At 50.2% G+C, this 14954-nt stretch overlaps 1 protein-coding gene across 1 annotated transcript; it reads left to right on the top strand.

Moving 5' to 3' along the window:
• Positions 1-1332: 1332 nt before the first annotated feature.
• Positions 1333-12708, top strand: LOC308277382 (uncharacterized protein C20orf96; the record flags this gene model as incomplete). The annotated part of the gene is made up of 8 exons (XM_080716542.1): positions 1333-1428; positions 4764-4841; positions 5778-5936; positions 9417-9516; positions 10596-10753; positions 10824-10925; positions 11655-11773; positions 12648-12708. 8 exons carry the CDS (start codon positions 1333-1335, stop codon positions 12706-12708), a joined length of 873 nt encoding a protein of 290 aa, XP_080572668.1.
• Positions 12709-14954: the final 2246 nt, after the last annotated feature.

Here is a 14954-nt window from a genome sequence, read left to right as displayed (position 1 = left end):
GCTGGGCGTGGTGCGCAGGTTCGAAGCCAGCCACATGTGCTGGCTTAAGAGACCCTGTTTCCAGATTAAAAAGTATAAAATAGGTCTGGGAGTGTAGCCCGGAGGTAGCAGGGTTTCCAGGAACCCCAGTACCACCAAAAATAAAAAAGAAAAAGAAAAAGAAAAAAAAATAACAGCCACAATGGTATTATGTATCCATAATGGAGATGTGGCAGGTGCTATTTTAAACTTAAGAATAGTAACTTAAAAAAAATTTTTTGTGTGTGTGTTACTGAGGATTGAACCCAGGGGTATTCTATCTCTGAGCTATATTCCCAGCCCAATTTTATTTTTATTTTGAAACAGGGTCTTGCTAGGTTGATGAGAGTCTCACTACTTGCTGAGGCTGTCCTTGAACCTGCAAGCTGCCTGTCTCAGCCTCCCGAGTACTGGGGTTACAGGTGTGCATCACCACACCTGGCTGGATAGTAACTTCTTTAATCTTTACAGCAACCCTTCAAGGGAGGCACAATGATAATTCCTATTTTACAGGGGAAGGAACTGAAGGACAGTCAGGTCATGTGACCTCCTAAGGTCACATGGTTTATAGAAGGCTCTGTCTTCTTCCTTAGTTCTTTACCTTTATCTCATCCAACCTTTCAACCAAGCATTGGGAAGCAGGCCTGCTGGACTCTGGTCTTCTGGTCCTTGTATTGCCCTCTGCTTCATGACTGATAGGATATTGAACGTGGGCATTCCCAACTCTCTTTCTGCCTGGAGGATTGGGAGCCGGGATCAGCCATCTTTTTAAGATTTTTTACTGCCAGGCATGGTGGCGCATGCTTGTAATCCCAGTATTCGGGAGGCTGAGACCAGAGGATCATGGTTCGCGGACAGCCTCAGCTACTTAGTGAGGCCCTCTGCAACTCAGTGAGACCCGGTTTCAAAATAAAGAATAAAAAATAGGGCAGGGGGCATAGCTCGGAGGTCGAATTCTCCTGGGTTCCATACCCAGACCTTCCAAAAAAAAAAAAAAAAAAAAAGAAAAAGATTTCAACTAAAGAGTACAGAGCATCTTGATGCAGGACTTAGGAGCCTACTGTTAGTGGGGAAAGGGAGTTAGCCCTGGCCACTAGCACTTGCTCTCTGTCCATCTGCACACTCATTGTTTCACCTGGGCTGGTCCCTCTGTTATACAAAGGCCCAGAGTGAGGCCTGGAAGCTTCCCGGTGACATTCCTCCTCTGCCGTGTTGTGTTACAAGGTTGTGGCTGGGGCGGGGCCTCTTGCTGCATTCCCAGGCCTGCTGCATCCTCGCTCTCGTCTATCCACAGTGCCGCACAGCAAGCCCACTATGTCGGTGATAAATGAGCTGAAGGATCCGCAGGAACACCGCATGAGAGAGAAGCTGAACCTTGGGAAGATACACGCCAAAACCCGGTTAATGCGGGTACGAGGAGCACCTTCCCCCAGCCCAGCCCCAGGGATGGGAGAGCAGAGGAGCACGGAGCACTTCGTGGGGCTAGACTTGACTGACTTCCTCCTCCCAGCAGCCCAGTGAGCACACTTATGACTCCTGTTTTCCAGGAGGGGAAACTGAGGCGCAGGGACCCAAGTGGCTTGCATCAGGTCACATCCAGAAAATGGCAGTAGCAGGGTTGAAGCCAGTTAAGGTGTTTGCTGTTGTGTTTATTTTATTAATGAATTACTTATTTTTGTGAGTCTGGAGATGGAACCTAGGGCATTCGACCTCCCAGTGACACCCCTGCCCTATTTTTATTCTTTATTTTGAAACAGGGTCTCACAGTCTCACTGACTTGTAGAGGGCCTCGCTAAGTAGCCGAAGAACTGTGATCCTCCGCTCTCAGCCTCCCGAATGCTGGGATTCCAAGCGTGCGCCACGCCCGGCTTGCTGTTGTATTTAGACTCAGGAAACAAACAATCCATCTTTATTTTTCTCCATTAGGAATACAATCTAGTGGCTTATTTATTTATTATTTATTTATTATTGGGCATTGAACTGAGGGGCACTCTACACTCCCAGCCCCTTTTTAATTTTTTTTTAATTTTTTGGGTAGTGGGGATTGAACCCAGGGGCACTCTGCCTCTGAGCTATACACCCAGCACTTTTTATTTTTAATTTTGAAAGAGTCTTGCTAAGTTGTTGAGGATCTTTCTAAATTGCCAAGACTGGCCTCAAGCCTGTGATCCTCTTGTCTCAGCCTCCCAAGTACCAGATTATAGATGTGCACCACCATGCCTGGTGGGGTCCAGCATTCCAAAAAGGAGGTTCTTAGCTTCTGATGTTATTTTTTTTTTCCGGTACTGGGGCTGGAACCCAGGGGCATTCTACCTCTGAATGCGAGATATATATATATATATATATATATATATATATATATATATATATATATATATATATGGCTATACCCCCAGCCTTATTTTTTAATTTAATTTTATTTTTTTGGTGGTACTGAAACGGGGGTTTCTTGAGAGAAAACCTCGGCGAGTTCTTGTCTACGCGATCTGCCAGAAGGGAATAGAGAAAAGTGGCCGAGCCAAGTGCCCATCAGTTGCAAACTACTTTCTCCCAGAGTCCACGCGATCTGCCAGAAAAGAGGTACAGGTCACCCCTAGGGGCCTGGTCAGCCATGATGTCCAGCAGAGACCTTCAGGTCACTACTCGAGAGTCGCCCGAGCCACGTGCCACGTGCCAGATGCACTCTGCCTTCTCTCAGGGCCAACACGACCTGCGAGAGAGAGAACAGCTCCCCAAAAGGGGAGGGGGTCCTGAGCGGGAAGTACCCCCTTTTGCCATCTGACTGGCCTTGCCTGACCGCTTGCAAGTCCGTTTGTGGTTAGGGCGACTTTGAGATTTCAAGGAGAATTTGCATAGGACATTTGCAAGTTCTTTGAAGGGTCTCCTTTCAGGAATGCCAGACTTGCTCTGTGGGTTTGTTGATTAGGAAACTCAGGATGGCTTTGTGAAGCTCTGGCCTTCTTATCTCCTGAGCCTTTGGAGTTTCAGGCATTTGTCGCCCCTCAGGAAACTCAGGAAATTAGCTTTTTTCTACCAAGGCCTTTTCCCTATCTGCCTATTTCCTTTCTATCTCCTCAAAACTTGTATTCCTAGACAGTTTGTGTGTGTGTGTGTGTGTGTGTGTGTGTGTGTGTGTGTGTTGCTGGAGATTGAAACCGGAGTTGTTCTGCCTCTGAGCTACATACCTACACACCAGTCTTATTTTTCATTTGGAAGCAGGGTCTTGGCTAAATTGCTGAGGTTGGCCTGGAACCAACCTCAGGTAGTTAGTTAACAGATACTTATTGAGCACCCACTGAGCAAGACTGGCATTCCTCACAACTGTTTCTGGATAGTGGTCTGGAGATACGGAAGCAAGATAGCAGAGTAGCTCAGAGCCCAGACTGGAGAAGACAACTTTGCTGTGCGTGACCCTGGACACAGTGCTGAATCTGATCCTCGGGTCTCACTTTTGTAATATTAGTGTAATAATGGGCCTAACTACATGGGGTTACTGTGTGGTAACACGTGAAGCGCTCAGCACCAGGCGGGCACCTCTCGGGACTCAGCACTACAGTGACTGGAGGGCAGGGAGAGCACTTTCTGGCTAGTATGAGCAATGGGGCTGCAAGGTCACATTACTCATGCTTTGTCTTTCACAGTGTCACAGGTTTATTTAACACCCGGAGGTTAAAGCACGTAGGAACTTATCAGGAAATTAAGTGGAGCTAAGTTTGGATGTTGGCTGGCTGCTTTGCCAAAGCCAATTAGCATGAATGAGCACTAAATAATACACTTCACACTAGCAAATCTAACAAGGCCGAATAAGTGTGCTAGACAGCACACAAATTCTCTATGTTTAGGGCACTTCAAATACTTAGTCATAGCCGGGTGTGGTGGCACACTCTTGTAATCTCAGTATTTGGGAGGCTGAGACAGGAGGATCAAAGGTTTGTGGCTAGCAGCCTCAGCTACTTAGTGAGACCCTCTTTCAAAATAATAAAAACAAGGCTGGGGGTGTAGCATGGAGGTAGAACGCCTCTGGGTTCTACTGTAAAAACAAACAAACAAAATCTTAGTAAAACACTCTATAAACAAAGAATAATGAGCTAAACCTAGGAGTGGAAGAGACTCAGGAGTTGGCCGGTTGTGAGCAGTTTGGGTCCCACTGGTCCTTATTCATCAGGAAGAGCAGGATCAGAGCAAGTCGCTGGATCGGAGTAGTATACGTGGGCTTCTAGGGTGTAGGCAAAGCTCAGCGCGCTGCTTATAGGAAGAACTGTCCTTTGATAGGGCTCTGTGCTGCTGCCAAGGTTCTGGCAGAGTCATCCAGGCTTACCGAACCCTATTGCATTCCTGTCAGTGTACTGACGGCATAAGTCTATAGAGGTGAGAGGCATGTTAGATCCCAGGGTCTGTTACCAACCAAGGCACAGGTGTGCTGGCCTGGGCCATATGCTGACCCGTCCAGACAAATTATTTGAGTTTCAGAAGTTGTCTGAGCTGTATGCTGGCATTTCTAAACAAGTTGTTTATGAGTTCCAGGAAGTTCTTTTATATCCCATGCACTATCCACTGGAAAAGGACAGAAATGAGGAAGAGTGGGAGGAATAAAGAAAGCAAGTAGGCATGGGAGGGTCAGGGTTGGAGCTAGAGGCCGCGATCAGTTACTGTTCACGGAGCACACAGTTTGCTAGGCACCCTCGCTCGGTGACCCGACTGGGAAGCTGATCGCGTCTGTGTTCTGCGGCAGCTCTTTGAGGCAGGTATTAGTTATTAGCAGCTTTGGGCTGAGGGAAGTGAACTTGGTGACGGGCACTGTCAGACTCAGGTTTTCTTTGATGGTAAGTGGACGATCTGGGATTTGAACCAAGGTGTGTCGAGGTCTTACACCAAAATCACTGCACGAAGCTGGGCATAGTGGCTCATGAACTTGGGAGGGTGAGACAGGAGCGTCACAAGTTTGAGGCCATCCCCAGCAATTTAGTAGTTCCTCAGCAACTTAGACCTTATTTCATGATTAAAAAAGAAGGCTAGGGATGTAGCTCCAAGACGGAATGTCTCTGGGTTCAACCTCCAGTATCTTCCCCCCCGCAAAATAAATGAAAATATCAGTGCACGACTCACTGGCTTCTTGTGGTGTTAAGTCCGCTCAGGGCTTGTCTTAGCGTAGTGGACAGACACCGGGACTCTGAAGTTTGATTTTCATTTCCAGCAGTTCCACATCATGGCGATGTGACGTTTAGCATTTAACCTCTCCCAGTGTCACGAAGTCTCTACTACCAGCAAAATAGATGGAGGAAGAACTGATACCATTTGCTACCTGCTGTTGTTGTCATTATTGTCGATTTTATGTACTTGTTGGATGTCACCTTAGGCAAGTCACTTAACCCCTAGACCTCATTGTTTCCACAAGGCATTGCCTGGCGAGACAGGTCTGCTGCTTTCTTGACTACCTGGGCGATTATTACTATAATCATTATTTCCATATATGATAATAAGGCCCACCTTTATTTTATTTACTTAATGAAATACTTGTCAACTAAATGGTAACACCTCTAACTGTAAGATGCATGCCCACCTCAGAGATGTGATTACGGGAGATCAAGTGGGTGAAAGATAACCAAGCACCCCAACTTCCAGGCACTCTGACCCACAGACAGTGGGGAACGGCTGCCCAGACCCAGCGGCACGGACCGGGCGAGACCTCCATGGGTAGCGGTGGCGGGAGGGATGTCTCAGGCTCCTGCACAGCGTCCCCAACCTGCCTCCCACTGCAGAACATGGTGAAAAACCAGCGGACCTCGCTCCAGGAGATCTGCAACCATGAGAAGTTCCTCAGCAAGCTCAGTCAGGACATGATCCAGGCCGTCCAGGACATGGAGGACAGCATGGCGCTGGCCGTGCGGGCGACGCTGCAGCAGCAGGACACCCTCGTGGTGAGCCCCGCCCACCCTCGCGGTGTCTCCGGGCCTCCCCGCCCCGTCTGGGCTGTGGAATCATCACAGCGGGGCGCATCTCAGTGCCAGCGCTGACTAGCTTGGAGCTGACCTTGTCTCGGGCTCTGTAAAGTGACACGATAAATCCACCCAAAGGGGAATGGGTGGAATTGTAGTGAGCCCACCTGGGACCTGCTCAGCGAGAAAGAGCTGCTTCTGCTGTCACCTCGGTTAGCAAAGAGGCGGGGTGACTCGCTTTAGGTCATCCAGCTGTCAGGAGTCAGAGCTAGGACCCAAACCCAGGGGTCTGGAGCTGGGATCTGTGCTCCTCCCATCCGCGAAGGAGCACCCTTAGCCCAGTGGCAGCAGTGGTTTGTGGGGGAAGCGTGGCCTTCTGGGGAATCCCGCGGGTCATCTTCCACTGTCTCTAGAAGTTAGTGACACTGGGAAGGGGCAGGAAGCTCACAGGGGACCCAGGAGTTTGAAGAAGAGTAAGAGAAGGTGTTTGAATAATTGCCTCCTGCAGTGTGTCTTCCAGGGGAAGCGAGGGGCAGGAGTGGGACTGAGCACATGGGTCTGAGAGGAAGAGAAAATTCAGACTCCTCCGGTGTCTGTGTTAGTCATTTGCACTGCCCTAACGAGGTACCCGGGCTGGGTCTTTAACAACAAAATATTTATTGTGTGTGTGTTGTACTGGGGATAAAACTCAGGGCGTTCTGCCTCTGAGCCACACCCCCAGCTCTATTTTATTTATTTTGCGGTACTGGGGACAGAACCCAGGGGAATTCTTCTTCCAAGCTACATCTCCAGCCCTATTTTATTCTTTTATTTTTATTTTTTTATTTTTTATTTTTATTTTTGTCTTTTGTTTTTGGTGGTACTGGGGGTGGGACCCAGGGGCTTTCTACCTCCGGGCTAAACTCCCAGACCTATTTTATATTTTATTTGGAAACAGGGTCTCACTAAGTTTCAGAGAGCCTCACTAAGTAGCTGAGGCTGGCTTCGAACCTGTGCGATCCTCCTGTCTCAGCCTCCCAAGCACTGGGATTACAAGTGTGCGGATTACAAGTGTGCACCACCACGCCGGGCTTATTCTTTTATTTTGAAACAAGGTCTCACTAAGTTGCAGGTGACCTTACTAAGTTGCTGAGGCTGGCCACAAACCTGCGATCTTCCTGTCTCAGCCTTCTAAGTACTGGAATTAAAAAGCACGCGGCACTACGCCACGCTTGCTTTTATTTCGAAGCAGAGTCTTGCTAAGTTGCAGAGAGCCTTGCTAAAATGCTGAGGCTGGCTGGACATTGTGGCAAATGTTTGTAATCCCAGGAGCTGGGAAGCAGAGATAGGATCACAGGTTCAAGGACAGCCTCAGCAAGTAGTAAGATTCTCATCAACCTAGTGAGACCCTGTTTGAAAATAAAAATAAGGCCAGGCATAGTGGTGCATGCTTGTAATCCCAGTCTTTGGGAGGCTGAGACAGGAGGATTTGGGTTGGCGGACAGCCTCAGCTACTTAGGCCCTTTGTAACTCAGTGAGACTCAGTTTCAAAATAAAGAATAAAAAATAGGGCTGGAAATGTAGCTCGTAGGTAGCTCCTAGGTTCCATCCCCAGTACCGTAAAAAAAAAAAATAATAAGTAAATAAATAAAGCTGGAGTAGCTCAGATATTTCAAAATAGCTCAGAAGTAGAATGTCCCTGGGTTCAATCCCCAATACTACAAAAGAGAAAATAAAAAGTGCAGAGGCTGGCCTCAAACTTTCGATTCTCCTATTTTAACCTCCCAAGTACTGGGATTATAGACATGTGCCACTGTGCCTAGCTAGAAATTAATTTTCTTTACAATTCTGGAAATTGAAGTTTAAGGTCAAGGGGTGGCAGCACTGGCTCCCTGTTGCCCACCTCCAACCTGGGTTGAACCCAGGGATACTCTATCACTGAGCTATCTTTTCAGCCTTTTTATTTTTTATTTGAGACAGGGTCTCGCTAAATTGCCAAGGCTGCTTCAAACCTGCACTCTTCCTGCCTCAGCCTCTTAAGTAGCTGGGATTACAGATGTGTGCCACTGTGTGTGGCCAGCAGGGCTGGTTTCTTTTTCATTTCTTTTCTCTCTCTCTTTTTCTTTCTTTCTTTCTTTCTTTCTTTCTTTCTTTCTTTCTTTCTTTTGTTTTGGTACAGGGGCATTCTACCTCCAAGCTACATCCTCAGCATTATTATTATTATTATTATTATTATTATTATTATTATTAGTGGTACTGGGGGTGGAACCCAGAGACTTTCTACCTCCAGGCTATACTTCCAGACCTAGTTTTTATATTTTATTTGGAAACAGGGTCTCACTAAGTTGCTGAGAGCCTCACTAAGTAGCTGAGGCTGGCTTTGAACCTGTGTGATCCTCCTATCTCAGCCTCCCAAGCGCAGGGATTATAAGTGTGTGCCACTACACCCAGCTCCTCAGCCCTATTTTTTTTTAATTCTCTGTTTTGAAATGGGGTCTCAATGAGTTGCAAAGGGCTTCACTAAGTAGCTGAGGCTGTCCACGAACTGCGATCCTCCAGTCTCAACCTCCCAAATGCTGGAGTTACACGCGTGCACCACCAGCCGGGCAGCAAAGCTGGTTTCTGATGCAGCCTCTTCCTGGTGGCTGCCTTCTTGCTGAGTCTCAAATGGCCTTTCCTCTGTGTGCAGGGAAAGAGCACTGGTTTCTCCTCCTCTTATAAGGATACCAGCCCTGTTGGATAAGTGCCCACCAGTACCTCCCTAAAGGCCTGTCTGCAAATAGAGCCATGCTGGGGTTATGACTTCAACATATGATTTTCTGGGGGACATAGTTCAGTTTATAACAGGGACCAAGATCAAGGGACATACAGCCCAAGGAAACTTAGAACATTCTCTGAGCCTTTTTCCACTGGTCCATTTGTACTTTTTTTCTTGATCCTGAGATACCTTGTCCACATTAAGCTTTCCTTCTAGAGGGGTCACAGGCAGTTAGAAGATTGTCGTGTGTCCTGTGCTGGAGGTGGGGAAATTGGGCATCCCTGGCGGGCCTCTGACCCAGACATGGGTGCATTAGGAAGGTATCTTGGAGAAGGTGACTCTTGTGCTAAAATCTGCAAAGAAGTTGTTCACTGGTAGAGATTAGGTGAATACTGCAGGCAGAGGAAAGGTGCCCAAGACCTGGAGCCACCGGGAGCATGGCTGGCTCGACTGACCTCACGTTGCCAAGTGTGGCTGGCTGGTAAGGTGTGAGGAAGGAGGGAGGTGAGGTCGGCCAGGCAGCCTCAAGGAGGGCCTAAGAAGCCGAGGGAAGGAGATTTTTGGGGAAGGCGAGAGGCTATTCTCCAGTGTGTGGTGAGGTTGCTTGGCCTGGGAGTGGGGTTGGGACTTGATGACACCTCTGAGGGGGTGTTGAGGGCCACGACCTGCTGGGAGCCTGAGAGCCAGCAGAGAGGCTGGGGTGAGCTGACCTCCTCCCCCTACAGAATGTCATTGACATCTTGGAATACTCAAATAAGAAGAAGCTACAGCAGATGCAGTCTGAGCTTCAGGAGTGGAAAGAGAAGGAGGAACGCAAAATAAACAGTAAGAAGCCCTGGGCCAAAGTGCTTGGATCTCGCCCCAGCCCCTTGGGAGGTCTGCTGCAGGACTCTCCCTGCACCAGCCTTTCAGGAACCATCAGACCACCCTCTCCCTTTCTAGGTGGGTGGGATTGCTACCATGCCAGCCAACGGCTACTGACCCAGCTTCTGGCACTTTCCACACCCACATGCCTGTGGTTTTTGGGCTCACTCTCACTCAGTCATGAGAGCCACCTATGACTCAGGGACTCTTCTCCCATTTTACAGATGGGGAAATGAAAGCTAAGGGGGTGCAGTGGCCTGCTGAAGGTTATCCAGCTGGGAGCTAGAAGCCAGTCCTAGCCTGGCTCTACTTACAGGGTTCCTCTGGGAGTCAGTGGCTGGGCCAGGATCCAGGTCTCCTTGCTTCCATCCATGGGGCCTGTGGTTTCTTCCCCTTGAACAGCCTGGGGAAGGAGGCGCGTGCCAGGAAGCCTTGGACATTGGGCATCCCCTCTACAGAGGAAGGTAGCATAGACTCATTCTTTTTGGTACTGGAGATTGAATCTAGAGGTACTCTGCCTTGGAGCTACACCCATGCCCTTTTGTTACCTTTTATTTTGAAACAGGGTTTTGCTAGGTTGCTAAGGATGGCCTTGAACCAGTGATCCTCCTATCTCAGCCTCCCACATACTGGGATACACATACTGGGATGCACATACAGGTGTGCACTGCCACGCCTGGTGCAGAGCTGATTTAATCTTGCCAGAGAGCATGTCTTGAGAGCCAGTGGCCTGTCTTCCTAGCATCACCTCCTTGGCTGTGAGTGCTAAGGAGACGGAGGTTCAGCGAGGGGCACACAGCAGTCCATGGCAGAGCTGAGCTGGTCTAGGGTCTTGTACCAATTTAATTTCTCTTTCCTTCCTACCCACTGTTGCTCTCCAACTGGAGGCCTGGGAGACTCTCCAGGGCCTTGACTTTTCATCCCCTCCCAGCCCTATGTGACATCATCTTGGCCAGAGCCCAGTCCAGTGGCCACGCAGAGCCAGTTCTGGGCCTCCTGGCCCCTCCTTCTGAGCCTCAGCCTCCATTCTCCCTGCCTAGCCCTGCAGCAGCAGGTGGACCGGATGAATGCCAAGAACAAGAAGACACACGAGGAAGTTAGCTTCCTGAGCACATACATGGACCACGAATACCCCATCAGGTCGGTCCAGATCGCCAACCTTGGGCGCCAGCTGCAGCAGGCGAAGAACAGCCAGCAGGTGGGGAGCCTTGGCCTCGTGCCGGCCACGCGGGAGGAAGCATGGTGGCTAACTCCATTCTGGCCCCCAGGATGAGCTGGATAATCTTAGTGAGATGCGCAAAATGGTCCTGGAGTCTCTGTCAGGCAGGATCTGGGAGAAGAAGAAGAAAATTCTGAGGTCTTTGGTGGTGGTAAGTGGCCAGGCAGCTATTGTGGTAGGTGTTCAGGTCCTGCCCTGGTCCTCCTGTCCTCCCTCTCCCTCCATCCTGACACCCCCAACAGCCTCTGCCATGCATTGCTTCCCTGGAAGAGGCACTCGGGGACAGACCCTCCCTTCGTCCACAGAAAACTCTGCACCCCTGCGAGCAGGTATTTATGCGGAAGACCCAGGGCATCCAGGAGGGACAGAGGTGCAGAAGAACTCTCAGAGAGGCAAGTGGTCCTGGGGGCCGGGGGACGGCCCCGGGGCATCCCAGCCTGGCTTCCATGTCGCGTGGCGTTGGGCTTCCTCCTTGCCGGTGCCATTCCTGTCACTCAGCACTGCTCTGAGCAGGGGTTTTGTGCTGGCCGGCCTTTTCTCATGAAGCACCATCACTGGCTGTGGCCAGCTGTCACCTCCTTGCCCTCAGCTGCCGTCCCTTGTGGCCCCCTCTTGCCTGAGCTCCTTCTGCTCAGCCCTCTTGAACTCCTTTCCACCATCTTGCACCTCATTGGCTTTGAGTGGGCGCGCCCTCAGCCACCCACCAGCCCCGGGGGGGGTCTCACATCAGCAGTCCCGCTCCTTTGCAACATGTCTTTGTCTTCAGCCTGAACAGGGAGGTCCCTTCACTGAGTCCAGCGTGTCCTAGTGACAGAGCGCGTACCTTAAGTTCCCCAGATGTCCTTAAGCTCTTTCTCCCCTGCTGCACCTCCCTCCTCAGATTATTGGCCAGAAGAAGGCAAGAATCCCCATATTAAGGACGGAGGTGAAAGAGCTCCAAGCCCAGATCCCAGAAGCCCGAGAGGTCGTCTTTGAGGATATTCTGCTGCGGAGACCCAAGTACGTGCTGTCTTTGCAGCTGCCTCTGAAGCTCGCTCTGCCTGGCTTCCAGGAGGCTGCGTGTGCTGGGCGGGCAGCTGGTGCAGGTGCAGGGCCCTGGCCGGGCGGGGCCTGTGTGTCCACCTCGGCTCTGCCGCTGCCACCGCACACTAGCAGCCTCACTCCCCGTCCTGCTTAGAGGCTGGAAGGCAGAGTTGAGCCTGTGTGTGGGGCGTGGGGGTTGCAGTGAAGAAGGCCCGGAAGAAGCTGAGGACAGCCAGTTGTCTTCTCTACTTCGGCAGGCTTCTGCACCCCAAGCGCTGAACTTTTTTTCTTCCTAAACGATTCTTTGCTTATTTCCCCGGATCAGGCCCTCTGTGGTTGTCCTGGGGACCCTGGCCAGGCCTCTCCAGGAAACATCATAGGACCCTGTGTGTAGATCCTGGCATTGTGAATTACTTAACTTTTCCCCGCTCTTCATTTCTGTCTTGTCTTCTCACACTTTCTTCTCTTCTCATTTCTTTTCTCTCTTTTGGTACTGGGGAGTGAACCCAGAGGTGTTCCATCTCCAAGCCCTTCCTCCAGCCTTACTTTGGTTTTATTTTGAAACAGGGTGTCTGAGTTGCTGAGGCTGACTGTGACCTGTGATTCTCCTGTCCCATCCTCCCGAGTACTGTACTGGGATTATAAGTGTGTGCCACCATGCTTCTTTTCCTTTTTGACATTCTTGTTTGCATATACATGTGTGTGTGCACGGTTGGTCACACGTTGTGCTTTGGAATGCCCCCCATAAACCCCAGGGTTATGAAGAGCAGGGCTGCCCTGAGGGTGCCCCTGACCTGTGACTCTGAACCCCTGCTGGCTATCCACACCCATCTCTGCTGTTTCCCATCAGGTGCACCCCAGACATGGATGTCGTCCTCAGCATCTGTGAGGAAGAGTCACTCCCCTTCTAGGTGGAGTGCCGTGGGCAACCCTTCCTGCTGGCTTCCCAGCACCTGGAGCCTTGATTGATTGATTTCCAAGATGGCGTCTCCCTGGCTTGCAGTCCTTCCTACCCCTCTCTCTCTTTCCTATAGACATTCAGAGCTACTCATGGGCCAGGTGGGAGTTTCCTGTTGAACCTTCTGTTCCTTTCCACCAATACAGCTGGGTTGGCATTTGCTTGGTGTGGTGTGTGGATCCCCAGACAGGCTTTGCAGATGTGATAGGAGTGGATAGGGTGGACAGCTGGGCTGACTTCTCAGAGGCGCTGACGTGGACCCCGCCTGAGTCTCATGCTGCCTCCCTGTGCAGGAGGAGCCCAGCTTTCCCTCCAGCTTGTGCTCATACCTGTTGAGGCCAGTGCCAAGGCAGAGGAAGACTCCTGAAATTGAGTGCACTCAGGAAGTTGCTGGGCTGTCACTGCTGGTGGCCATCTCTCTTCCGATCCAGGCAGATGACTATCCCCTGCCTCTACCAGCAGCACAGGGACATGAACCCTAAGTCAGGTGTGGAGTTATGCATAGCTCCACACCTCTGACCCTTCTCTGACAGACTTGGGGGTGTACTGACCAGGTCCCTCTTCAGGCAAGGACTCGAAGATGTCGTCACAAGCCAGACTCGTTAGGGATTGGCTCGCTGCAGGGAGGTCGGGTCCCTTCACACATGCAGTGCTTGGACAGTATGCAAGTTTCAAAGTCCCAGACATCTCAGTCCATCTTGGAACAACTCTGAAGGGCCCCTCTGGCTCCCACACTCCCTGGAGAGTTGGCGAGGCCTGCACTGCAGCCTGATGCCTGCCTGACCAGTGCTCAGTTGTTGAGTCCAAGGGTGCTGTGCAACAACCACCTTGCACCCTGCACTCCATCTCTGAGTGGGCTTCCTGGGGACCCAGGCCACTGAAACTCCTGGGAGTCTCTGGCCTCTCCCACATCCATTTAGCGTATTACAGCCTTGGTTATAGATAACAGAACAACCAACTCAAATTGGCCCCAAAAATAAAGGACTCAGGCAAATAGTCTAGGTGGAGGCTTTTTTCAGAAATTTAGCAATGACTTTAAGGACCCAGTTTCTATTTCTCTCCCAAGTGCCAGTGTCTCCTGGAGCTGTACAGTTCCTTGTTCCCATCCTTCAGGAAGAGAGAGCGCTGGCCCACACTTTGCAGCCAAACTCAAAATTCATTAGGACTGGACCAGCTTATATCACATGCCCACCTAGAAATGGGCTGAGAGGTGTACAGTGCCTACTGGCTTCATCCACACATTTCTTCTGCCCTGGGGCTGGGGAGAGGGAGGGTGTTTGAGGTGGAGCACGTGACCTAGGGAGAGCCAGTCAGTAATCATTCTCCAGAACCATCCCGCTCTCCAGACAAATCAGCACTGTTGGATATAAACGCAAGTACTTAACTGGAACTTACTCTATGCTTGATATATATTCTCATTAAATCCACAGGAGAAAGCCGGGCGTGGTGGCGCACACTTGTAATCCCAGCATTTGGGAGGCTGAGACCGGAGGATCGCGGTTCGCGGACAGCCTCAGCTACTTAGTGAGGCCCTCCGCAACTCAGTGAGACCCAGTTTCAAAATAAAGAATAAAAAATAGGGCAGGGTGTATAGCTCGGAGGTCAAATGACCCTGGGTTCCATCCCCAGACCCGCAAAAAAAAAAAAATAATAATAATAATAATAAATCCACAGGAGAACAACCTGATGAGGTAGGCATTGGCACCTTTTTTGTTTTACAGATGAAGAAACCTGAAGGGGTAGTTGATTTTTTCAAAATAGCCCGTCTGCGTGGTGGCCCACGCTTGTAATCCCCACGCTTTGGGAGGCTGAGACAGGAGGATCGCACAGGTTCGAAGCCAGCCTCAGCAACTTAGTGAGACCCTGATTCCAAATAAAGTATAAAATAGGTCTGGGAGGATAGCCCAGAGGTAGAAAAGCCCCTGGGTTCCACCCCCAGTGCCACAAAAAACAAAACAAAACAACAACAACAAAAAGAAAATAGCCCAGCTGTCTGGGAGTGGTGGTGCATGCTTATGTAATCCTAGTACTTGGGAGGCTGAGACAGGAGGATCACAGGTTTGTGGCCAGCCTTAGCTACTTAGTAAGGCCCTCTGAAACTTAGTGAGATCTTAAATAAAGAATAAAAAAATGGGGTTGAGGGTATAGTTTGGAGGTAGAAGGCCTCTGGGTTCCATCCCCAGTACTGAAAGAAAAAAA

This window comes from Muscardinus avellanarius (genome assembly GCF_963383645.1).
Source record: "Muscardinus avellanarius genome assembly, chromosome: 19".
In the NCBI taxonomy this organism is placed as follows: Eukaryota; Metazoa; Chordata; class Mammalia; order Rodentia; family Gliridae; genus Muscardinus; species Muscardinus avellanarius.
The sequence above is the reverse complement of the archived record's forward strand: the minus strand, read 5'-3'. Positions and strand labels throughout refer to the sequence as shown.